This window comes from Manis javanica, chromosome 7 (genome assembly GCF_040802235.1).
Source record: "Manis javanica isolate MJ-LG chromosome 7, MJ_LKY, whole genome shotgun sequence".
NCBI classification, from domain to species: Eukaryota; Metazoa; Chordata; class Mammalia; order Pholidota; family Manidae; genus Manis; species Manis javanica.
The window spans coordinates 78,239,099-78,265,371 of NC_133162.1; the positions used below are offsets into that span (position 1 = coordinate 78,239,099).

The window sequence follows — 26,273 nt, forward strand, 5'->3', positions numbered from 1 at the left end:
TCCAGGTGCACATGCATACAGATTTGGATCCAGGAATAGAACTTTAGGGTCATAGATTATAATGTAGCTTCAATTTTACTGGATGTTGCAAAATAGTTTTCTACAGAGGTTGTATAATTTACACTCTTGCCAGCATCCTGTGAGCCTTCCCCCCCTCCACACTTGGGTATTGGCAAATGTTTCAGCTTTGCCCATCTGGGTATGTGTGTGTGTGTGTGTGTGTGTGTGTTAGTAGTAGTACGAGTAGTGGTGGTAGTAGCAGTGACAGTAGTAGTAATTCACTGTGATCGCACTTTTGATTCTCCAATTATGACTGAGACAGAGAACCTTTTTGTACCCTTGCTGCTCATATTTTGTGCAGTGGTGCAATGCCCAGTTTTCTACTGAATGGATGATATTCTTATAGATTTGTAGGTGTCTTTGCATGTTACAAATAATAATTCTTGCCCATCACTCTGCATACTGCCTTCTAACTCTTTGTGGTGTCTTTTAGTGAACAAAAAAAGGAGGGTGTCAAGTCTTATGTACAGTAAAATCCAGAATAAGTAAGATGAATTGTAGGTATTCTTCTGCTTCTATATTATTCCCCTTATTTTGCTTTACTGAATTAAAAAAACTGACATATTACATATTCTTTGTAAGAATAGAGGAATTGTGGAAAACAGCACAGGAATATGTGGAAAGGTTTAACAGTCATCTCTGCCCACAGATTCCTCTGCAGCCCAGGTACCACAATGGCTGTTGACCTGGATTCCTTCCACTCCTTTCACTGTGAAGGAGTTAAAGGAGGTAACGGGGAAGTCTTGATACAGAAAATACACTGGTGTTGGACTGGGGCATCTGAAGAGTAAAAGCCCTGTTTACTCAGAACTCCACATGACCTATCAAACATGTTATAGGCTTGATACAGCCCACTGACCATCATTTTCTAGATGACCACTCTACATCATGTATTATTTTTAAAAACAGCTACATTGAGATATAATTTACATATGATAAAATTCACCTCTTAAAAGTATCAAATTAAAAAGATTTTCATGTATTTACAGAGGTGAGCAACCATACCATAATCTAATTTGGAAATGTTTTCACTCCAAAAAGAAACCCTGCAACCATTAATGGCTGCTTAGAAATGACCCTATTCCCAGTTTCCAGCCCTAGGCAATCATGAATTGACTAATCTGTGTTCACAGACTTGCTTATTCTGAGCATTTCATATAAACAGAAGCACACAAAATGTGGTCTTTGTAAATGACTTTTTCATTTAGCATAATGTTTTTGAAGTTCAACCATGGGTTAGCATGTATCCATAGTTCATTCCTTACTACCAAATAAGTCCATTGTATGGCTATACCACATTTTGTTGATCCATTCATCTGTTAATGGAATTTCAGTTGTTTCCATTTTTGGCTACTATGAATAATGTTGCTGTGAATACTTGTGTAAAAGTTTTTCTTTGTGTAGACATATTTTCACCACTCTCATGTAGATACCTAACAGTAGAACTGCTCGTAGGTGATTCTGTTTTAAGATTTTGTGCAACACCCAAACTGTTTCCCAAAGTGGCTGCAACACTACTGGTGTTAAGCATCTTTTCATGTGCTTACTGGCCATTCATATATTTTCTCTGGAGAAGTGCTTATTCATTCTTTTTATGACTGAAATATATTCCATTCAATAGATATATCACATTTTATTTATACATTCATCATTTAATGGGCATTTGTGTTGTATTCACCTTTTGCTTATTACAGATAATGCTGTACATTCATGCACAGCTTTATGTGTGGACATATGTTTTCATTTCTCTTGGGTATATGCCTAGGTGTGGAATTGCTTGATCATATGGTAACTCTCTATTTAATAGTATGAGGAACTACCAGACTGTTTTCCAAAGCAGTGGCACAATTTTACATTCCCTCCAGCAGTTTATGAGGGTTCCAATTTCACTACATCCTTGTCAACACTTGTTATTTTCTGAATTTTTGATTCTAGCCATCTTAGTGAGTGTGAAGTGGTATCTCATGTGGTGTTGATTTGCATTTCCCTGATAAATAATTGCAAGAATCTTTTCATGTGCTTATTGACCATTTCTGAATCTTGCTTGGAAAAATGTTTATTTAGGACCTTGTCCATTTTTAATTTAGATTATTTGTCTTTATTGAGTTGTAAGAGTTCTTTACATATTCTGTATACAAGTCTTTTATCAGATACACAGTTTGCAAATATTTTATCCCATTCTGTGGGTTATCTTTTCACTTTCTTGATCGTAATCTCTGAAGTGCAAAAGTTTTTAAGTTTTATGTTGAATAGAAGTGGAAAAAGCTGGTATCCTTTTTTGTTCCTGGGTCTTCAGAGAAAAGCATGTATAGTCTTTCACTATTAAGTATGATGTTAGCTGTGAGTTTTTCATAGGTGTCTTTTATCAGGTTGATGAAGTTCCCTTCAACTCCAATTTTTGGAGAGTTTTTTTAATCATGAAAGGGTGTTGGCTTTTGTCAAATGCTTTCTTGTGTGTCTATTGAGATGATTATATATTTTTTGTTCATTATTGATATGAAATACATTAACTGACATTTGGATGTTAAGCCAACTTTGCATACTTACGATAAATTGCACCTAGTCATATTGTATAATGCCTTTTACATGCTGCTGGATTCAACTTGCTAGTATTTTGTCGAAAATGTCTGCATCTATAGTCGTAAGATATCAGTGTTTAGCTTTCTTTTCTTATGACATTTTTTCTGGTTTTGGTATAACACTGGTCTCCTACAATGAGTTTGGATGTTCTCCCTCCTCCTTTATTTTTTTGAAGAGATTATGCAAGATTGGTACTAATTCTTTAAATGTTTAGTCGAATTCACCAGTGAAGCCATCTGGACCTTGGATTTTCTTTGTTGACATTTAAAATTATTAATTCAATCTTTTTTCTTATAATTGATCTACTCAGATTATTTCTTCTAGAGTCAGTTTTGGTAGTTTCTGTCTTTCTAGGAATTTGTCTGTTTCACCTGGGTTATCTAATTGGTTGGTATATAGGTATTCATAGCATATTACTTTTTATTCATTTAAATTTCTGTGAAGTTGATATTGATGCTCTATTTCTAATTTTAATAATTTGAAGCTTCACATTCTATTTTGTTGGCTAAAGATTTGTCAGTCTTGTTGTAGATTATTACTTTTATAAATGAATTACTATTGGAAAACATAAAAAGTGAGGGGTAATCCCTACAACAGGAAGTGAGAGAACATTAAGGTAAATCCAAGCTTTTGATGCCCTTTTCCTCCTAAATGCTAAAAGAATTGGTCTCAATACAATTTTTCCTTAACTGCCTTCACAGTCTCTGCCTGGAGTTGTGGTCTGGTGGGGCTTGGGGGCTGAGGAGTTCCACAGGGAGCTGGTGGCTTGGGCATCACTTAGCAGCAGGGATGGACCATATGCTGTGAGTAGGGTTGAGTTCATAGCATGCTACCAGGATAGAAGAAACTGTGGCCCTATGGCCATTTGTTCTGATGTCATAACTCACCGATACTGTTTTTGCCGTGTTTCCAGTTCTTTACGTCTGTGCTGCTTGAGAATATGAATTTGGTCATCACAGGCCAACTTTGCTGTGAGGAAAGAACAAGTGTGAGAAGAATCTAGGAAGAATGGCAACCACGTCCAAAATTCAGGTTTTCCTCAGTCATCCTGCCCATGTCCACTGCTTTGCATGCATCATCTCATTCAAGTCTTTGAATATTCCCCATTTTATATGGAGGAAACTGGTGTTTTGGTGGGTTGAGCAGCTTTGCCCTTGAACTTTGCCCAAGGTCATATACCTAATTAGTGGATTTTCTAAACAAGACTCAGGTCCCATGCTTTTAGCCCCTCCTTTTAAAAGATAAGTCCTCCTCTTGCCTGCTCATTCAGTAAGCCTGGGGGCCCTGCACCTTGGGGCCTTGAGAATTGCATCCAGGTACATGCACCAGACTTGGTTCTCATTGGCTTTATGGGGGCAGGCCAATACTCTACCTCCCTCCAGCAGGCACAGTGCATGCCCATCTCTGGCCTGCCTGTGGATTTCCACCTGGGGCTCGGCCCTTGCACTCGGCTTCCGAGGACATTGCTTTTGCAAAGAATCCTGGGGCCCCTGGTGCAGACCTGCCTTTCCACTCTAGAGGAAAGGCATTTGTGGTCCTTGGTGGATTTCTTTAAACCACTGCAGAGTAGTTCACACCCTTTCCCACTGCAGTTCCCATGCAGAGCAGAAATGATAGCTGACAGTGGGCTTTCATGTTCCTCAAGAGCAGCGGGGACTCACAGTTTTCATGTTTCTAAATCCCACTGCTTCCTGGAGAAATGTGTGACTTAAGATCCAACATGACAGATGCTGACACCGGCCAGGTCCCTGTGGTGCCAATACAGAGGACTAAGAATGAAGCTTAATTCAAAAACAGCATGCGGTGTCTTTAAGTGTGGGCTTTAGAAGAGACACACATGGGTTTGGGTTTGGTTTTGGACTCCGGCTGTGTCACTTAAAGTTGTGTGACCTTGAACAAGTTGTCTTAGCTTCCTTACATGTAAAAAGGAGAAATGATCCCTATTTTTAGGGTCAGAGTGGGAATTTAGTGAGAGAATGCAGTAAAGCATTCCACGCAGTGCTTGGCGCCCAGGAAGTGCCCAAGAAACAAGAACAATGGTTATCACTATTGTCCTTATAATCATAATAGACATGAGCCTCCTCCTCCCGCTAAGCCCAGACTTCAAAGGCATCTCATCTCTCATTTTAGGGGTGAGGCAGGTGGCTAAGGACAGGGCTGTGCATCTCAAGGGCCTTTAAAGCAGGAATGGTCAGATGATGATTACCCTTTATACTATTATTTAAGGTAAAGCCAGTGAACAGTCCATGGAGCCCAGAGTAGCAGGATTCCAGAGAGTCTCCTGAAAAAGGGGGCCTGGAATAGAGCTTCTCCAGCTCTATGTGGTGAAGGGCCTGGTTTCTAACATAGACTGATATTTTTGTAAATATGATAAAAACTAACTACGAGATAAATGAAATTAAAAACAAACCAAAGATATTCAGATGCAACAGGGACAGCATTATTCTGGCAAGTTGCTATAAAAGTTTGTAAACACCTGCACTCAATCTCTGTACCTGCCTCACTGCAGACCAGCACCCGACAGTTCTCATCCTTCACTGGGAGTTCTTGGGACCACAGCACCTTCTGGCAGGGGCAGCTGGTGTTGGAACTGGCTTGGAACTGGGGTCCAAAGAGGAAGATCGATGGGACACCTCTTTGTTCTCCCATGGGGATATAAAGCCACCCAGCAGGGCCTGCGGCCACTGAAGGCAACTGGAGTAGTTTCAACAACTGTCTCTGGCCGTGGGAGGCTCTCCTCATCTTTCATCTCTCATCTGGCCTATTCTCAGGCTGGGTTATTTACTGGACACCTGGCTCTGACGACTTGAACCTCTTTAGCCTCAGTGGTTTGAATAGGTCAGGACATTAGGAACTGCAGTGTGCTAAGTTTCAAAAGACATGGAGCTCTGCTTCTCCTGGTCCTGAGGGTGTTGTAATCTTCTAGCCCAGTGAGCCTCCAGAAACATGGCAGGTGACAAAGCCCGGAATGGCTGCTGCATAGCTCTGGGAGGGCAGATCCCCACAGACTGATACGAGGGCCTTAATAAGCTTCCCCTTCATACAGATGCCTGGATCCCAGGGACCACAGTGACAGCCCTCCAACTTCCATGTTCACCCCGGTGCGGTGGTGAAATATTAGATTTCAGAGGTTCCTATGGGGTGAGTGACTGTATCACTTGTGGGCTGGGCCCCTCATTTCTAGGTTGTCCAAGTGAGTAGGACTGGCAGTGCTAATGGCCCTGCACACTGGTGTGCCCCTTGCACACTGGCCTACACCTTTCCAAATACCCTAATTTGAGTGTGCCATATGTTTCTTGCTCAAAAGAGATTCAGGGTCTGTTGGAAGAACTACGTGATGGAGATGTTGGGTGGGACGGGCAGGCGGGAGATTTGGAGCTCATGGTTTTCCAGGACCCTGTTTACCCCCTTTCACGTTCTAGCCGCCATAGACAGAGTGAATTTTGTGATCTTCTTCCTGCTCCTGAGGTAAGGGGACAAAAATCCTCCCAGCTCCCATCATTCAGTTTGAATATCCTTGGAATTTGGTTTCTTAAGTTAAATTCTGTGTCAGAAACAGTGGGATGTGGCCTGATAGTTTAAGAACACCAGGTAGGCAAGAACCTTTTTCCTTCTTCATCTTGGTTTCTTAGCTACAAATGTGGGGAAATAATCATTCTCATTTGCCAACCCCACAGAACTTCTGCGAAGAAGGAATGACCTAGTGATAGGGTGTGTCACTGGCAGCAGCTGTGTCCCCTCCCCATGTTCTGGCAGGTGCCCAGCATTCGATGGCTGGTCATTCCAGGTTGGACTGAGCAAACTGAAGGGCCAGGACCTGCAGTAAGGTGGAGTTCTGCCAAGGTGTGGATTTGACTGGTACACACTAAGAGGCTGGTGTGCAAGGGGGAGCCATTCAGAGGGAGACCTCTGCCATCTGCTTCCATCTGCTCCTCTATTCCAGGCCAGCTGCGATTCTCGGACAAAGAATGGCCTCCCAAGGAAGTGCCAGATTAGGGGCTGTACCTTTCAGGGTCTTACTTACTTATTTACGAGGGCAGATTTTAGGATCTTTTCTCTTTTAGCAAAGTGGTACTTCAGGTTTAACAACAGGTGATGTGAACACCAGATCTGCCCATGGCCCTTCAGAGCTGGCACCTGGGAAGGTTGGTCTCTTCCCAGCCTGCCAGGTGCCTTGGAGCCCAAGCCCTAGTGTGACCTCAGAGAGAGGAGACCGAGAGAGCTGACCTGGAGAACTACCCATCAAGGGGTACATCCCAAGGGTATTTGCTTCTATGGCCCCTACTTACCCTGACAAAAAGGGGTCATAATCTACTGCCTCAAGGACTGTAGCACAAAGGGAGGACACAGCTGGTCATGTGGCCAGGGGCCTCTCACCCCACGGTCTGGGCCTGGGGCTTGCTAGTGCCCTGAGGAAGGCCACCCCCTGCAGGTGCATTCAGCCCAGAGCAGCACTGTTACCAATCCCAGGAATACCGCTCCAAGGAGGGAGGGCCTGCAAGCGCTTTCAGGGGAAGCTCAGGCAGCAGAAAGGGCCTGAGCCACTTACCTCGTCCATCTCTCAGGACAATCTCGCCCTCGCCGGCGATCCAGCGGTAGCAGGGGAACTCGATGTAGTCCCCGAAGGGAGTTTTCAGTGTGATATACTTCAGATACCAGTCGTCATGGAGCCAGTATTTCCGCTTCTCGATTTTGACCAGCTGGATGTCACCCAGTTCTTCATCCACTGTCACATCATAAGAATCAACCTGAGAAGAACAGAAGGCCAGTAAGACCATCTGGGAGCTCCTGAGCCTGGTGTCACACCTTGGTTCATCAGCCAAGACGTCTGGTCAGGGTCTGTGCGGAGCCCCGGGTGACAGGCGCAGACCAGTCCCGGACTCTGCCCTTGGGGAGATGGAATTCTAGTTGTGAGGGCCCATGCTGCTCAGAGGAGGCCATTCTGCTGTATGTACATGGTTCAGGCTGGACGAAGCGGAGATCCCAGGCAGACAGCCCCTCTTCCAGGCTGTGCTTCAGCTGCCCCCACTCACAATGAGGGAAGTCAGGCTGCTGGCCCTTCTAACCCCCCAGGGCCTGCGGGGACAAACTGGCTCTCCCATTCGGGCACTGCCCTTCATAACTTGCTTTAGGAGGAGGGGGCGTTGCAATCCGCGTCACAGATGAGGAGAGTGGGCTCAACAGGTCCCACTTCAGCTATTGGTGGGTAGAGCTGGAATTCTCTACAGCACAGCCCCTTCATCTCTTATTCTCTGTGGGGCAACTAACTGAGGGAACATGGGGAGGCTCAGATACAAGTGAGGCTGCTGATTGCAGTCGTCCTGGGGCATTTGCTGTTTACTGAGCCACAGCGATGCGAGAAAATGATCTGAGCAGCTTCCGTTACATCTGTGGCACACTGCGGGGTGGAGGCTGGCTTTGCTGTTAGAAGGTGCTACATCAGGCTGTGTGCCCACCCTTGGGCCCCTAGGACCAAGCTGCTCAGCAACCCATGCTCCCAGCCTCCTGACTCCAGGAGACAGGTGGGCACGGTGTCAGCGCAGGGCAACCCTTTCATGGCTTTTGGATGAGCTGTGTGTCCGTAGCTCTTGATGGCAGACAGGAGGGGAAGATGAGGGGCTCAAGCATTGCATCGAGCAAGTCAAAGACCAGCAGGTTTGGGAAGCTTGGCTTCAACACCCTCTGGAGGCACTTTCTAAACCAGGTTTCATCAATCCATGAACTTTTTCCTTAGTGGCAGAACCTAGAGTTCTCCCCATGATAGTGAAGTAAATGGAGGGGATGGGTGTTCACCCTGCACATGCACCCCTACTTCATCCCTCTGAGCTACCAGAGGAAACCTTGGGAGGACTTCATAGGAGGAATGGAAGTTGGTTATTTTCAGCAAACCTCTTGGCTCTGAACACAGCTGGCAGCTTGCACATTGTGGCTGCCACGGACGCCAGACATGGGGGTCAGAAAGCAGAAGTGTCCTCCTGGTGGCCTGTGGTCGGGGCCTGGACCCTCAGAAAGATTCCGAGGGCTGATGAGCCAGGTCTGTGTGCTAGAGAGATGCTTCTCGGCCCTGACAGGTGTACAAGCACATCTGTCCTGCCTGGACACCCCATCCGGCAGAGGGGAAGATCCCTCCTGCCCCACAGCATGTTGTGGAAGAACGGGGGCCACAGGCGAGGGCCTGAGAGCCCTCAGGCAGGTGGCCCATCTATACTGCAGAGTGCTGACCCCTGGGGAGAAGCCAGGAGGCCCTGGGGTGCAGAGCTGGGAGAGGAGCCCCAATGAGGGACTGGGTGATCTGGGGAAATGGGAGGAGGCGAGGACACAGCTCTTGTGGGGTGGCTTCTTGGGGTGGGGAGATGGGAGACCCTGAACGGAGGTGTCAGTGGGCCACCAGGAGGATTCTGATGGGATAAGAGGCCCAACGTCCACCTGGAGAAGCAGAGTGGGGTCCAGGTGCTGAGGACAGGAGGTCTTCAGGACCCACCCCTCCTCTCAGCTGCACCTGCCAGGGGATCTCCAGAGATCTTGGCCCTCTCATGGGGCCAAGACAGAGATTCTCAGTGAGGACCGTGGGGAGGGCAGTGAGGGGCATAGGGTGAGGTAAGTCCCAAGTCAAGGCAGCTGAGCCAGCCTCAGGGGACCTTGACTTCACATCCTAGCTCCAGCGTGACTGATCATGGGCCTCTGCAAATCCCATCACACCCTGAGGCTGTTTCTTCATCATCCATCGAATGGAGATAAAGCCTGGCTTGTAGGGCCATTGAGAAATGCAAATGACAAGAAGACCTAGTGGGCTCCTTTCTCTAAGGGTACAGGCTACCAGCTGCCAAGCATCAGGACCACCTGATCCTCATTCCCAGACTCCTGGGGGTCACAGGGCAGCAGGCTCCACACTGCCTGTGAGCAGCTGTGAACTAGCATGGCCCCTTCACTGTGGTCCATTCCTGACTACATGGGCCAAATTGAACCTCCAGAAGTAGATGTGGGAGGAAGAAATTGAGCCCAGGAGTGCCAGCTTCTTGGCTCAAAATCAGGAAGGAACGCCATGAGGGTGGAGAAGGGGCCGTGTGGTCAGAATAGGGAGGGTGGGGAGCAGGGAGATGTGGGCATTTTCCTTGCTGGCTGTGCATGCCAAGCAAAGGGAAGTCAGCGTGTGGTGAGGCCTGGGCCTGGGCCTGGGACGGTGACAACTGCTCCAGGGGAAATGGCTTCCTTGCGGCTCTAAAGAGCTGTAGGGGGCAGAATGTGCACAGGCGTTGATGCTAAGAAGGCTGGGGCAAGGGGGTGAAGACCTGTAGTCTATAGTAACAGGTGCCATGGGCATCTAAGGTGGACACCCATGGGAGAGAGGAGCCCAGCACCCAGAAATAAAACCGGAAGGGAGGTGGCTCTCCAGGACCGGGTGACTCTCAGTGGGAGGGCTGAGGTGGTGGCTGACAAGGAAGAGAGGCAGTGGCTCGAGGGAGGGGACAGAGGTCATCAGTACAGTGGCTGTACACAGGAGAATGGGACCCTCCAGGTGCCCCTTCCCCACCCAGCTCTGTAGGTACCTGGCAGAGGGCCCTGCAGGTTCACCCAGGATGAGCAGACTGGACAGACTCACTGTGCTTCAGGCTTTGGGGGGCTTCGGGCAGGGAGAGGGAAGGCCTGCCAGTCTGGCTGGCTCTGGCTTCAGGCCTGGTTCTACAAGAGGTGAACCAGGGCTTGAGTAATTCAGTCCCACCCAACTCAGGAAGTCTTAGTGACAAAGTCTGATGACTGTGGCTCTGGCACCCAAAAAGCCACTACTGGAGAGTCACAGAGGATACAGAAAGGCCTCCAGGAAGGTCTCAGGGTCCTGTGCAAGTACATCCTCCTTTCTCTTCTCTATGGGCCAATATGCTGGGCAGATGTTGTGTTCACCATTTATTTGCTGTGACACACTGAATTCTCATGTCTGTTCTCCACAGTGGATGGCTCAGAACAGGACCTAAGTAAATACAGTACATTGCATGGCTGAGCAGATGATTATCCCATTTTACAGATGGAAACTGAGGCTCAGAGAGGTCAGGCAACTACCAGGCTACTGAGTAATTGGTAGCCACATCATGGGAAAAACCCTGGACTGGGAGCCAGATGACCTGGTTTTGAAACCTGGCTCAACCCCTTGATATGGAATAGGAAGGGGCAACGTAGAGTGGAAGCGTCATAAGAGATGGCATTTGAGGCAGCTTCAGAGGTGAGGTGAGTGGGGAGGAGGAGGAATGGGCAGGGCATTTCAGATGCAGGAAACAGAGAGAGCAGAGACAGCAAGATTCCCCAGGTGGGGAACACACAGGAGGACGGAGGTAGCTGGAGCATGGAGGTCCCTGGGGCAGAAGTTGGGGGTTGGCGATAATCAGATGCGAAGAGGGACATGGAGCAGTTCACCAGCTTCATTTCACAAGAGGATCAGTTTTCTGATCTCATTTATTGTTCTCAACTCTATTGGCTATCTGGTTTTAAGGCTTTGATATTTTAGCAAAGTCAATTTTCACTGATTTTTATATCAGCATTTTAAGAAAGGTTTCATTTTGTCTCTGCCTCAAATCCCTACTGTTAGGACACAGGGAGAGATTTCTCAGTTGGAGCAAGACAGAGGAGAGAGTCTTGGGGTGGCCCAGCTTAGGAGGGAGCTGGTGAGGGGCTGGCAGGAGTGGCGGGGAGAGGAGGTGGCTGCGGAGCAGGGAAAGAGGGAGATTATGGGGGGTGATGGGGCAGAGAGAGGGAGGAAGGAGATAGTGGTTTAGGAGACCTAGGGGCAGGGGTCAGGGATGTGGGAGCAGAGAAGGGGAAACTGGCGGAGACTGGAAGATAGAATGGGAGGGAGAAACTGTAGCAGAAAAGAGCCCTGGGGGCCCTTCGGGGGCTTTGGGAACAGGAAGCAGAGGGGGGAACAGAAGGAAGAGGAGGTAGAATGTGGGGAAGAGATGGGATATCGAGGGAAGATGGGGATAGAGATTCAGGTTCATAAGGAAATATTTATTCTTCAGTAATACACTGTCATTTCTGAGGAGAGACTCTAGAATGCATTCTTCATGAATATTGTAAAACAACAGTCACTGAATATACTTAAGACTTACCAAATATACTCAAAGACAGCGTATTGAACACCATTCTACTGCTCCTGGCTTTCCTAAGAGTGCTGTCATGGAATGAAAATGGGCCAAGAGAGATTTCCCAGTGATATTCAGATCTGTTCAATTCATCCCATCCACCTTGAATTAGTTTAAACTGACAAGAGTTAAAGAAAAAAATCCATTTGTCAAGTTTGCTAAGACCTGGGATAGTCTCTGGTCTATCAGGAAATACAGTCTGGTATTCCTCCCCCCACTACCCCAGCAGACAATGGGGACCCAACGGTGTGGCTGTTTCCAGGACAATCTTACCTACGGGCAGTGACTCCAATGACCAGTCCTGTCCTAAATCACTATGCAGACTCTGATGAGAGTAACCAGGGGTTTGTAACTCAATTTACTGAGAAAACATCAGTTCTGTCTATTATCTGACTGAATGGTGCATAAAGGAGTCAGGGTACCCGCCTACTAATGACCTTGAAATGACCAAATTGGTTATCAGCAAGTAGTCTTTTCTGTTGGACCCTTGTTACCCATGATAACTGTTGGCACTTTTCAAGTAAAATAGGATAGCCTTATCTTCTCAGCAAGCATTTCCTCTAAGGTTTTTCATTCATCTTTACCTGAAGGTCGAATTGTCCAGGAAGAGACTGGCTGAAGAAGAAGGAAGTAGCTCTGGACTATGCAAGATAAAGTGTGGGGTAACTGCATCAACAGGAACTTTCTCAAAAGCTGTTTTGCAAAGAGCATTTGGGAGCCAGCTGATTACCTGCAGTGCAACAGCCTTTCCGGACTAGCCCTCTGTCACCCCAATGGAAATGTGACATGCAAATGTCTCCTGAAATTTGCTTCTGGGATTCTCAGAGGTGTTTGATCATAGCGTCATTTGAATGAATTTTCAGGGTAGGGAAGTAATGAATAGGGCAGTGTTTTCACCCTGCTAGGGCTGCACCACCGTGTCTCTCCATGGGAGAAGCTACACGCAGGGTGAAGCATACCAGTGTGGTGTGTGGAGGAGAGTGGGGTCCACTGCGGCCACCTATAAAGGGGAACCTCTTCCCTGAGGTGTTGGGGGACATCTCTGAAACAATGGGAGTTAAGAAAATGCTTCAGAAATGACAGAGGGTGTCATCATCCCAAATGGGTGACTCATTAGCCCTACTGCACCACCATCCTCTGGGCCACTTTCCTGACTGGGCAAACCAGACAGTAGGAAGTTGTTTTCATATACCCAGGACCTAACTCTGCTGAAGGAAGCTCAAGCCAGGTTAATACACTGAACTTGGTTAAGAGCCACGTGGGTACTGAGGCTCCTGAGTAGAAATCAAGCCCACTTTGAGTTTGGAATCTGGAAAAAGAGTGGACTATTAATACTTACTTTAGGCTCTACAGACCGAAAACACTTCCCCAATTTTACCCAAAAACCATATGAAACTGCCAGTTTTGTTTGTCAAAAATTACCAACTATGAGCAATTTCATATGGTTCAACCTAATAATCAGCTAAGTGGTGAAAAGTCAGCTTTGTGAATTTTAAATCTGTCTGGTCCTGTTCAGGAGCTGGAGGTGGTGGAAGGGCTCAGATACTCACTGGGCAACTGCAGCATGTCGGGACTACCAGCACAGTTACTTAATGGGCGCTTCCTATGTGTTTGTCAGTGGGCTGGGCTCGTCAGTAAACTCTCGGTGAGGACAGTGACCTGACATGCTCATGGAGAAAGCCACGAGGCTGGAATTCTTGCCTGGCTCAGCATCAGAAGCCTGCTTCTAAATGAGACCACCTCTGCCTCCCCTCACAGGGTACCTGGAGCCGCAGACTAGGGCTGCTACAGACATTGGCTTCCTTTGCTCCCTAAAACAGCTTCAGGGAAGCCCCTCTCTCTATTCCTCCTCCACTAAGCCCTCACAGGTAGGGTGGAAGTGTTGCCTGGTGTACACTCTGCTGGGAGCCCATGACAACCTCCACGTTTGCAAAAGACTTTTCCTTGCTGGGGTTCTCTTGTTCCTGCCCACTAAACTCCCCTGGGGATCTGTCCTCAGAATGTGAGCTACCCAGGTGTGCAGGTATCTACTAGTGCCACTCTGGGCCACTAGCTGGGCTGGGGCTCACCCAGACTCCTGAACCAGCCTGAAACCAACGCTTCCGTTTTACATTTGGGGAAACTGAGGCCCAGAGAGGAGATAATGAGCTAGCAGTCGGACCCAGATGAACTCAAACCTCTGGAACCCACAGACCTGCACTTTCTCCCCATAGCTCAGGGCTGCTCCGAGGTGCCATCCATGCTTCACTGGAGGACAAGGATCCGCAGGGTCCGTGAGCACGACCCCAGTTCCCAGCCAACCACCGGCAGAAGCCCTACAAAGCAGGGCGAAAGTACTGCTGCCTACAGTACTCGCCCAGTTACGGGGCCTCTCAGACCCTAGGTGCCCCAACTGTGAATGCAGAGCAAATCTTGCACCTTCTGCTCCCAGAGAAGTGAGGTGACCTGCAGACCTCATCTTGGAAGCCCCCGTCCCCGAACTTGGATCCCAGCTGCGGAGACGCGGTCCTGGACGCGCCCCCACCGGTCCCGGCCGCTGAGACCAGCCAGGTCCCTGCTTCCCCGACGCGGCCCCCGCTCTCCCCAGCCCGGTCCGGGCCGCGCCCTCACCGCGCCGCGCTCGAAGTCGTTGTAGAAGGGCTTGTCCAGCAGGTGCTTCTCGCTGCAGCCCGCGGAGCCCACGAGGCTGAGGTAGATGTAGTCGTCGGTGCCAGCGAACCACTGGCTGCCGGTGGCCACGGTGACGGTGTAGGAGGGCATGGCGACGGGCAGCGAGCCGGGAACCTGCGCGCTGTGGGTCCGCGCGTCTGCACGTCGCGGGACCCGCGGAGGAGCTTCCTCCCGCCGCCCCCGCCCCGCCCCGTCCGGCACCGCCTTCCTGCAGCTGTGAGCGCGGGGGGTCACTCATTCCTGCGTCCCGCCTCCTCGGCTTGCTGTCTGTTTTAGCAGTCTGGGGACTGGAGCAGCCTCAGCGGCCTTCCGCTCATCCATGCAACCATCCATTCGTTCACTCGCGCGGTCTTTCATTCATGTTTTCACTCTTCTCCGTTCCTTCCCGCCTCAGCTTCCCTCCGGGCCAGGCTCCTGTGAGACGCTAGGGTTCGGCTCCAGGAAACCCTAGAAAATGAGACATAAGTCCCTGCTCTCAGCAAGTGCCGAGCGTGAGTGGGAGGCTGCGCGACCAGCCCACCACCCAGGCGGTGGTTACTTAGAGTGAGGTGCTCTGGGAGTCTCAGCAGGAAGAGGAACCCACCTGGGGAGTCAGGAAGGCTTCCTGGAGGAGGCCACACCCGAGCTGGATACTGAGAGTGCACTCTGGAACGCAGAGACTTCCACGAGCATTGGCTTCTTCCACAGTCTTGGCGTTCAGGCCGTGAGATTGTCGCTGTATAGTAGGAGGCAGGGCAGCCAGAGAGAGGGAGGCCAGGACAAGAAAACCCAAATCTGGACACCTAGGAGCTGTCTGGATGAAGTTAGTGAGCCGAGATCCTGAAGAAATTCAGGGCTTGGGGGCTGAGGAATTGTGGGAAAGGAGTTGGGCTTGTTTGGAGATGGCTCATAGGAGTGGACCAATGGCTGGAAGTCCTAAGGAAGATGTGGACTCCACAGCAAAAATGTTCCAGGAGTTAGAGCTGGTGCCTGGGGAACAGGATGCCTGCTGGAGGAATTCGTCATTTTGCCAACTAGTAGTGGACACAGGTTTGGAAGGGATGTTAGTGGAAGGCTTTGTGCACTAGAGGGAAGCTTCTCACATGACGTAAACTTTCCACCTGCTGTGGCTCAATCTCAGAAGTCTTCTATTTTCTCCTGAATCTCTATCACACCCTCACCCACTACTACCCTTCCCAACCCCCAGCTTCAGAAAGGGGCCTGACTGTGGTACACATTCAGTAATGAGCTGAACTAAATTAAAAATACTTTCATTCCATTATAAGGGTCCTGGGCATGTCAAGTCACCTGTTTTATACACTCACTTTTGTGGGTGGGCATAGAGGCAGGCCAAAGGTAGGCTCCCCATTTGAGCCTGGTCTCCCCTTGGTGGCAAATCCTGGTTCTTTTTCTGCCTGTCAGGACCACCACTGCGCACAGAGAGGGCACCTGCCACTCCACCTCTGCAGGTGGAAGATGAGGGCAGATTTCAGTGGGACTGACTTAATTCATCAAAAGACAGGTACCAAAAGGATTCTCTGGGAATCAAACTGTAGGACATGAAAGACTCTTGACATACTTGAAATGGAGTGGATGAAGGTAGCACAAAACAGAAACCCCACACCTGCCAGCCAGGATACCTGCTCCAGGAAATCCTGGAGGAGGTGTGAAGGATGGCTATGGAATTGCCCTTCAAATCTAAGAATAAAATCACTATTGTTTTTCTAAAAAAGGAAATATAATAGTTTTTTTGGACAAAAATAGTGAACTATCATTGTAGAAAATGTAGAAAATATAGAAGAGTATTATACAAAAACATTCATAACATAGAAAGCAATTAGTAAACATTCACTGAACTTTCATAAAAATATGAAATATTTATAAAATATATAAATTAGTATAAATTCATAGACATTTTTACACTGTTAAGAGCTCATATTATGTGCAATTTTGTGTCAAATTTCCCTTTCCTTAATATAACATATGTATTTTCTATATAATTTTAAAATATTTTAACAACTGCATAATATTCAATTTATATGGATGTACTACCACTTCCTTAATTAGTCCACTATTTTTGAGTATTTAGGTTGCTTTCCCTCATAAATAATGCTATGGTACATATTTTGTGCTTAAAACATTTTTAAAAGTTTTTCTTAAGATAGACTTTGAAATGGGCCACAGTGTATGAGCAATTTGAGACCTTTGTAACATGGTATTAAGTTATGTTCCCCAGGACTGTGGTAATTTATATTCATGCAGAACATGAAATGTTTGTTTCATAAAAGCTTTGCCATCATGGAATAGTTTCCAAACTATCTCTATATCTTGCCCTCACTCCCTCTGCTCTGGTGTAGGCTATCAGCATCTCCCATATAGATTCTAACAACTGCTTCCTAACCCCTCTTCCTCTAGTTTAACTGCCCCCTTCCCCTCCAATTCTCTAGCCAGAGTTATTTCCCTGTAACATAGGTGGGATCATCTTACTGTCTTTTTCAAATCCATCAGTGCCTGCTTTTCTTTTCTTTATTCCTCTTTCTTTCCTACTTCCCTCTCTCCCTGCTCTCTCTCCCTCCCTCCCTCCCTTCCTTCTTCCCTTCCTCCCTTCCTCCCTTCTTTTTCACTTTATTGAGATGTACTTAGCAAACTGCACAATTCACTCATTTAAAGTTCACCTTTCCATGGTGGTTAGTACTATTCTGAGACATGTGAGATCATCACCACCATCAGTTTTAGAACATTTTCATTTAAATGTTCATTTTCAGTAGATGAATGGATCAAGAAGATGTGCTACATATACACAATGGAATATTATTCAGCCATAAGAAGAAAACAAATCCTACCATTTGCAACAACATGGATGGAGCTAGAGGGTATTATGCTCAGTGAAATAAGTCAGGCAGAGAAAGACAAGTACCAAATGATTTCCCTCAATTGTGGAGTATAACAACTCCACAACTCTGTTAGCAGTTACTTCCCATTACTGCCTCACCTTTCCAGTGAGGACAAACACTAATCTATTTTTTTTATAGGTTTGCCTATTCTGGACATTTCATATGAATAGAATCATATAATATATTTCTTTTTTGGGAATGGCTTGTTTCACTGAGCATAATTTTTTCAAGATTTAACCATGTTGCAACATGTATCAGTGCTTTATTTTTTTTGTTGATGAATAATACTCCATTTAATGTATATATATTGTGTTTATCCATTCATCAGATTATGGAAATGAGTTGTTTCCACTTTGGGGCTCTTATGAATAATAATGTTATAAACACTCATGTAGAATTTTTACATAGGCATATGTTTTCATTTCTCTTCTTTGATAACAAAGAGTGGAATTGCTGAATCATATGGTAATTCTATGTTTAGCATTTTGAGGAAATGCTGGATTGTTTTCCAAAGTGGCTGTGACATTTTGCATTTCATCAGCAATATATGAAGCTCCATTTCCTCTCCATCCTCACCAACACATTATATTCTCTGTGAAGTGGTACTTCATTGTGGTTCTTGATTTGCATTTTGCCCATGTCTAATGATATTGAGCATCTTTTCACATGCTTATTGGCCATTTGCATATCTTCTTTGGAGAAATACATATTCAGATCTTTGACCCACTTGAAAAAATAGCTTATCTATCTTTTTACTGTTGAGTTGTAAGGGTTCATATATCCTGGATAGAAGTCCCTGTTCAACTATATTATTTTCAATTATTTTTTTGCTTCGTGTGGGGAATCTTTTCACTTTTTTGATGGTTATGTTTGAAGCACAAAGTTTTTAATTTTGGGTAAGCCCAATTTGTATATTCTTTTCTTTCACCACTTAGGATTTTAGTACCATATCTAAGAGACTGTTGCCTATACTAAGGTCACAAAAATTTACTCCTATGTTTTCTTCTAAGAATTTTATTTATTTATTAAATTTTTAATTAAGGTATCATTGATATACATTCTTATGAAGGTTTCATAAGAAAAACAATGTGGTTATTATATTCACTCTTATTATCGAGTCTCCACCCATACCCTATTGCAGTCACTGTCCATCAGTGTAGTAAGATGCTCTAGAGACACTACTTATTTTCTCAGTGCTATCCTGCCTTCATTGTGTCCCCCTATATTATGTGTGCTAATTATAATACCCTTTGATCCCCTTTTCCCTCCCTCCCCACCCCCTTTCCCTTTGGTAACCACTAGTACCTTCTTGGAGTCTCTGAGTCTGCTGCTCTTTTGTTCCTTCAGTTTTGCTTCATTGTTAATACTCCACAAATGAGTGAAATCATCTGGTACTTGTCTTTCTCTGCCTGACTTATTTCACTGAGCATAATACCCTCTAGCTCCATCCATGTTGTTTCAAATGGTAGGATCTGTTTTTTTCTTATGGCTGAGTAATATTCCATTGTGTATATGTACCACATCTTCTTTATCCATTCATCTACTGATGGACACTTAGGTTGCTTCCATATCTTGGCTATTGTAAGTAGTGCTGCAGTAAACATAGGGGTACATATGTCTTTTTGAATCTGAGAAGTTGTTTTTTTGAGGGAAATTACTAGGAGTGGAGTTCCCAGGTCAAATGGTATTTCTGTTTTGAGTTTTTGAGGAACCTCCATATTGCTTTCCACAATGGTTAGACTAGTTTACATTCCCACCAGCAGTGTAGGAGGGTTCCTCTTTCTCCGCATCCTTGCCAGCATTTGTTGTTCCTAGTCTTTTCTATGTTGGCCATCCTAACTGGTGTGAGGTGATATCTCATTGTGGTTATAATTTGCATTTCCCTGATAATTAGTGATGTGGAGCATCTTTTCATGTGCCTGTTGGCCATCTGCATTTCTTCTTTGGAGAAGTGTCTGTTCACATCCTCCACCCATTTTTTAATAGGGTTATTTGCTTTTTGGGTGTTGAGGCATGTGAGTTCTTTATATATTTTGGATGTTGAGGTAGATTCCTTTTATTCCTAGTTTGTTTAGTGTTTTTATTTTGTCATGAAAGGGTGTTGATTTTGAAAATTTATGTTGGTGTTTTTATTTTATCATGAAAGGATAGTCAAATATTTTTTCTGAATTAATTGAGATGATTATGTGGCTTTTTTCCCTTTATTTTTTTAATGTGGTGTATGACATTGATTCATTTTCATATGTTGAACCATCCTTGCTTCCCAGGGATAAAGCCCACTTGGTCATGGTATATAATTCTTTTAATATGCTGCTGAATTCAGTCTGCTAGTATTTGTTGAGAGTTTTTGCATCATAGTGCATAGGGTATATAGGTCTGTAGTTTTCTTATAGTCTCTGTGCCCAGCATTGGTATCAGGCAGTGCCACCTTTATAGAATGAGTGAGGAAGTGTTCTTTTCCTCTTCAATTTTTTGGAAAAGTTTGAGAAGCATTGGTATTAATTCTTTAAATATTTGGTTGAATTCACCAATGAAGCCATTGGATCTAGGACTTTTCTTGCTGGGAGACTTTTGATTAGTGGTTCAATCTCCTTGTTAGTTACAGATCTATTCAGATTTTGTACTTCATAATTTAGTCTTCGTAGGTTTTGTGTTTTTAAGAATTTGTCTATTTCATCCAGATAATCCAATTTTTTGGTGTACAATTGTTCATAGGCCTCTTTTATACTCACTTTTATTTCTGTAGAACCACTAGTAATGTCCCACTTTCATTTCTGAGTTTAGTAATTTGAGTCTTCTCTCTTTTTTCCTTAGTCCACTTACCTAGAGATTTGTCAAATCTGTTGATTTTCTCAAAGAACCAACTTTTGCTTTCATTAACTTTCTCTGCTGTCGCCTATTCTTTTTTTTGATACCATTAATCTACAATTACATGAGCAACATTATGGTTACTATACTCCTCCCATCATCAAGTCTGTCTTCTATTCTTTATTTCCATTATCTCTGTTCTGATATTCATTATTTCTTCCCTTCAGCTAGCTTTGAGTTTCATTTGTTATTCTTTTTCTAGTTTCTTAAGTTGTAAATGTAAATTGTTGGTTCCAGAGCTTTCTTCTTTACACATTCATTTTTATAGGAAATTTCTCACTGATATCTTTCTTTTTCTCTTTTTTAAAAAATTGAAGTATACTTGATATATGACATTATATTGGTTTCAGGTATGCAAACATAGTGCTTCAGCAATTATATACATTATGAAATACCATGACAAATGCAGTTGATTTTTTGTTTTTTAATGTAAGCATTAATAGCTATAAATTCCCCCTTAGCATTGCTTTCACTGCATCCCTTAAGTTTTGGTATGTTGTGTTTTGTTTTCATTCATCTCTAAGTACTTTCTAAGATCCCTTGTTATTTCTTCTATGGTTCATTTGTTCTTTAAGAGTGCTTTGTTTAATTTCACAGATGTATTAATTTTCTAGTTTTACTACTGTCATTATTGCTTTCTAAAATTTATTTTTATTTTATTTTGGTATGATTAATCTACAATTACATGAAGAACATTATGTTTACTAGGATCCCCCCTTCACCAAGTCCCCCCCACATACCCCTTCACAGTCACTGTCCATCTGCATAGAAAGACGCTGTAAAATCACTACTTATCTTCTCTGTGTTAAACAGACCTCCCCGTGTCCCCCACGCACTATACATGCTAATCGTAATGCCCTCTTTCTTTTGCCCCACCCTTATCCCTCCCTTGCCACCCATCCTTCCGAGTCCCTTTCCCTTTGGTAACTGTTAGTTCATTCTTGGGTTCTGTGATTCTGCTGCTGTTTTATTCCTTCAGTTTTCCTTTGTTCTTATACTCCACATATGAGTGAAATCATTTGATACTTGTCTTTCTCTGCCTGACTTATTTCACTGAGCATAATACCCTCTAGCTCCATCCATGCTGTTGCAAATGGTAGGATCTGTTTTTTTCTTATGCCTAGGTAATATTCCATTATGTATATGTACCACATCTTCTTTATCCATTCATCTACTGATGGACATTTAGGTTGCTTCCATATCTTGGCTATTGTAAATAGTGCAGTGATAAACATAGGGGTGCAGCTGTCTTTTTCAAACTGGAGTGCTGCATTATTAGGGTAAATTCCTAGAAGTGGAATTCCTGGGTCAAATGGTGTTTCTATTTTGAGCATTCTGAGGAACCTCCATACTGCTTTTCACAACAGTTGAACTAATTTACATTCCCACCAGCAGTGTAAGAGGGTTCCCCTTTCTTCACAACCTCACCAACATTTGTTGTTGTTTGTCTTTTCGATGGTGGCAATCCTTACTGATGTAAGGTGATATCTCATTGTGGTTTTAATTTGCATTTCTCTGATGACAAACGATGTGAAGCATCTTTTCATGTGTCTGTTGGCCATCTGAATTTCTTCTTTAGAGAACTGTCTATTCAGCTCCTCTGCCCATTTTTAATTGGATTATTTGCTTTTTGTTTGTTGAGATCTGTGAGCTCTTTATATATTTTGGATGTCAATCCTTTATTGGATCTGTCATTTATGAATATATTCTCCCATTCTGTAGGATACCTTTTTGTTCTATTGATGGTGTCCTTTGCTGTATAGAAGTTTTTTAGCTTGATATAGTCCCACTTTTTCATTTTTGCCTTTGTTTCCCTTGCCTGGGAAGATATGTTCATGAAGAAGTCACTCATGCTTATGTCCATGAGATTTTTGCCTATGTTTTTTTCTAAGACATTTATGGTTTCATGACTCACATTCAGGTCTTACATCCATTTCTAATTTACTTTTGTGCATGGGGTTAGACAGTGATCCAGTTTCATTCTCTTACATGCTGCTGTCCAGTTTTGCCAGCACCATCTGTTGAAGAGACTGTCATTTCCCCATTGTATGTCCATGGCTCCTTTATTGTATATTAATTGACCATATACGTTTGGGTTAATGTCTGGAGTCTCTATTCTGTTCCACTGGTCTATGGCTCTGTTCTTGTGCCAATACCAAATTGTCTTGGTTACTGTGGCTTTGTAGTAGAGCTTGAAGTTGGGGAGCGAGATCCCCCCTACTTCATTCTTCCTTCTCAGGATTGCTTTGGCTGTTAGGGGTCTTTGGTGGTTCCATATGAATTTTTGAACTATTTGTTCCAGTTCATTGAAGAATGTTGTTGGTAATTTGATAGGGATTGCATCGAATCTGTATATTGCTTTGGGCAGGATGACCATTTTGACAATATTAATTCTTCCTAGCCAAGAGCATGGGATGAGTTTCCATTTGTTACTGTCCTCTTTAATTTCTCTTAAGAAAGTCTTGTAGTTTTCAGTGTATAGGTCTTTCACTTCCTTGGTTAAGTTTATTCCTAGGTAGTTTGTTCTTTTTGATGCTATTATGAATGGAATTGTTTTCCTGATTTCTCTTTCTATTAGTTCATTGTTAGTGTATAGAGAAGCCACCAATTTCTGTGTGTTAATTTTGTATCCTGCAACTTTGCTGTATTCCAATATCAGATCTAATAGTTTTGGAGAGGAGTCTTTAGGGCTTTTTATGTACAATATCATGTCATCTGCAAATAGTGACAGTTTAACTTCTTCTTTACCAATCTAGATTTCTTGTGTTTCTTTGTTTTGTCTAATTGCCATGGCTAGGACCTCCAGTACCACGTTGAATAACAGTGGGGAGAGTGGGCATCCCTGTCTTGTTCCCGATCTTAGAGGAAAAGCTTTCAGCTTCTTGCTGTTCAGTATGATGTTGGCTGTGGATTTATCATATATGGCCTTTATAATGTTGAGGTACTTGCCCTCTCTGTCCATTTTGTTGAGAGTATTTATCATGAATGGATGTTGAATTTTGTCGAATGCTTTTTCAGCATCTATGGAGATGGTCATGTGGTTTTTGTCCTTCTTTTTGTTGATGTGGTGGATGATGTTGATGGATTTTCGCATGTTGTACCATCCATGCATCCCTGGGATGAATCCCACTTGGTCATGGTGTATGATCCTTTTGATGTATTTTTGAATTCAGTTTGCCAATATTTTGTTGAGTATTTTTGCATCTACACTCATCAAGGTTTTTGGTCTGTAATTTTCTTTTGTGGTGGGGTCTTTGCCTGGTTTTGGTATTAGGGTGATGTTGCCTTCATAGAATGAGTTTGGGAGTATTCCCTCCTCTTCTATTTTTTGGAAAACTTTAAGAAGAATGGGTATTATATGTTCTCTGTATGTCTGATAAAATTCCGAGGTAAATCCATCTGGCCCCGGGGGTTTTGTTCTTGGGTAGTTTTTTGATTACCGATTCAATTTCGTTGCTGGTAGTTGGTCTGTTTAGATTTTCTGTTTCTTTCTGGATCAGTCTTGGAAGGTTGTATTTTTCTAGGAAGTTTTCCATTTCTCCTAGGTTTTCCAGCTTGTTAGCATATAGGTTTTCATAGTATTCTCTAATAATTATTTGTAGTTCTGTGGGGTCCGTCGTGACTTTTCCTTTCTTGTTTCTGATTCTGTTGATGTGTGTTGACTCTCTTTTTCTCTTAATAAGTCTGGCTAGAGACTTATCTATTTTGTTTATTTTCTCAAAGAACAAGCTCTTGGTTTCATTGATTTTTTCTATTGTTTTATTCTCCTCAATTTTATTTATTTCTTCTCTCATCTTTATTATGTCCCTCTGTCTGCTGACCTTAGGCCTCATTTGTTCTTCTTTCTCCAATTTTGATAATTGTGACATTAGGCTCTTCATTTGGGATTGTTCTTCCTTCTTTAAATATGCCTGGATTGCTATAAACTTTCCTCTTAAGACTGCTTTTCCTGCGTCCCATAGAAGTTGGGGCTTTGTGTGTTGTTGTCATTTGTTTCCATATATTGCTGTATCTCCATTTTAATTTGGTCATTGATCCATTGATTATTTAGGAGCATGTTGTTAAGCCTCCATGTGTTTGTGAGCCTTTTTGCTTTCTTTGTACAATTTATTTCTAGTTTTATACCTTTGTGGTCTGAAAAGTTGGTTGTTAGGATTTCAATCTTTTTTAATTTACTGAGGCTCTTTTTGTGGCCTAGTATGTGGTCTATTCTGGGGAATGTTCCATGTGCACTTGAGAAGAATGTGTATCCTGTTGCTTTTGGATGTAGAGTTCTGTAGATGTCTATTAGGTCCCTCTGTTCTAGTGTGTTGTTCAGTGCCTCTGTGGCCTTACTTATTTTCTGTCTAGTAGATCTGTCCTTTGGAGTGAGTAGTGTGTTGAAGTTTCCTAGAATGAATGCATTGCATTCTATTTCCTCCTTTAGTTCTGTTAGTATTTGTTTCAGGTATGTTGGTGCTCCTGTGTTGGGTGCATATATGTTTATAATGGTTATATCCTCTTGTTAGACTGAGCCCTTTATCATTATATAATGTTTTTCTTCATCTCTTGTTACTTTCTTTAATTTGAAGTCTGTTTTGTCTGTTACTAGTATTGCAACACCTGCTTTTTTCTCTCTGTTGTTTGCATGACTTTTAATCTGTGCATGTATTTGGGTTTGAGGTGAGTCTCTCATAAGCAGCATATAGATGGGTCTTGTTTTTTTGTCCATTCAGTGACTCTATGTCTTTTGATTGGTGCATTCAGTCCATTTACATTTAGGGTGATTATTGAAAGATATGTACTTATTGCCATTACAGGCTTTAGATTTGTGGTTATCAAAGGATCAAGGTTAGCTTGTTTACTACCTTACTGTCTAACTTAACTCGCTTATTGAGCTATTATAAACACAGTCTGATGATTATTTCTCTTCCTTCTTATTCCTCCTCCTCCCTTCTTCATATGTTGGGTGTTTTGTTCTGTGCTCTTTTTAGGAGTGCTCCCATGTAGAGCAGTACCTCTAAGATACCCTGTAGAGGTGGTTTGTGGGAGGCAAATTCCCTCAACTTTTGCTTGTCTGCATGTTGTTTAATCCCTCCTTCATATTTAAATGATAATTGTGCTGGATACAGTATCCTTGGTTCAAGGCCCTTCTGTTTCATTGCATTAAATGTATCCTGCCTTTCTCTTCTGGCCTGTAAGGTTTCTGTTGAGAAGTCTGTTGATAGCCTGATGGGTTTTCCTTTGTAGGTGACCTTTTTTCTCTCTCTTGCTACCTTTAATACTCTGTCCTTGTCTTTGAGCTTTGCTATTTTAATTATTATGTTTATTGGTGTTGTCCTCTTTGCATCCCTTCTCTCAGGAGTTCTGTGTGCTTCTGTAGTCTGAGCAACTATGTCCTCCCCCTGTTTGGGGAAGTTCTCAGCAATTATTTCTTCAAAGATACTTTCAATCCCTTTTTCTCTCTCTTCTTCTTCTGGTACCCCTATAATGTGAATATTGTTCCTTTCGGATTGGTCACACAATTCTCTTAATATTGTTTCATTCCTGGAGATCCTTTTATCTCTCTCTGCATCAGCTTCTATGTGTTCTGTTCTCTGGTTTCTATTCCATCAATGGCCTCTTGCATTTTATCCATTCTGCTTATAAATCCTTCCAGAGATTGTTTCACTTCTGTAAACTCCCTCCAGACATCATCCCTTAGCTCTTGCATATTTCTCTGCAGCTCTGTCAGCATGTTTATTATTTTTATTTTGAATTCTTTTTCAGGGAGACTGGTTAGGTCTGTCTCTGCAGATCCTCTCTCAGGTGTTGTCAAACTATCTTGGACTGGACTAAATTTTTTTGCCTTTTCATGGTGATAGCAGTGGCTGTAGGCAGGTTGCAGGTGTTTCAGCTGGGAGAAGAAAATCCTTTCCTGCTTGCTGGATGCCTTGCCCTTCTCCGCTGCCTGTGTTGGTTACCCGCACTCCTGGAGCAGCCACTGGATTATTCCCCTACTCTGCTGTGGGTGCGGTCTCCATCAGAGCAGCACGGAACCTTGCAGGGAGTGGCAGGCATGCCAGGTGTGCTCCTCCATGATAGTGGCGCCCCTGCTGGGCACTGTGTGCCA

At 44.0% G+C, this 26,273-nt stretch overlaps 1 protein-coding gene across 2 annotated transcripts in view; it reads right to left on the reverse strand.

Moving 5' to 3' along the window:
* Positions 1-14,606, reverse strand: part of ALOX5 (arachidonate 5-lipoxygenase) — a 53,578-nt gene extending 38,972 nt beyond the window's left edge. Inside the window, exons 1-3 of one of the 2 annotated variants that reach the window (XM_073241197.1) lie at positions 14,382-14,606; positions 7,190-7,388; positions 3,528-3,609 (exon numbers count right to left, since the gene is read on the reverse strand). In XM_073241197.1, coding sequence (XP_073097298.1) covers positions 3,528-3,609; positions 7,190-7,388; positions 14,382-14,531 — 431 coding nt within the window. In that variant the 5' untranslated portion in view covers positions 14,532-14,606. The remainder of the gene's footprint in view (positions 1-3,527; positions 3,610-7,189; positions 7,389-14,381) is intronic. The other variant, XM_017666236.3, reaches the window with a different exon arrangement.
* Positions 14,607-26,273: the final 11,667 nt, after the last annotated feature.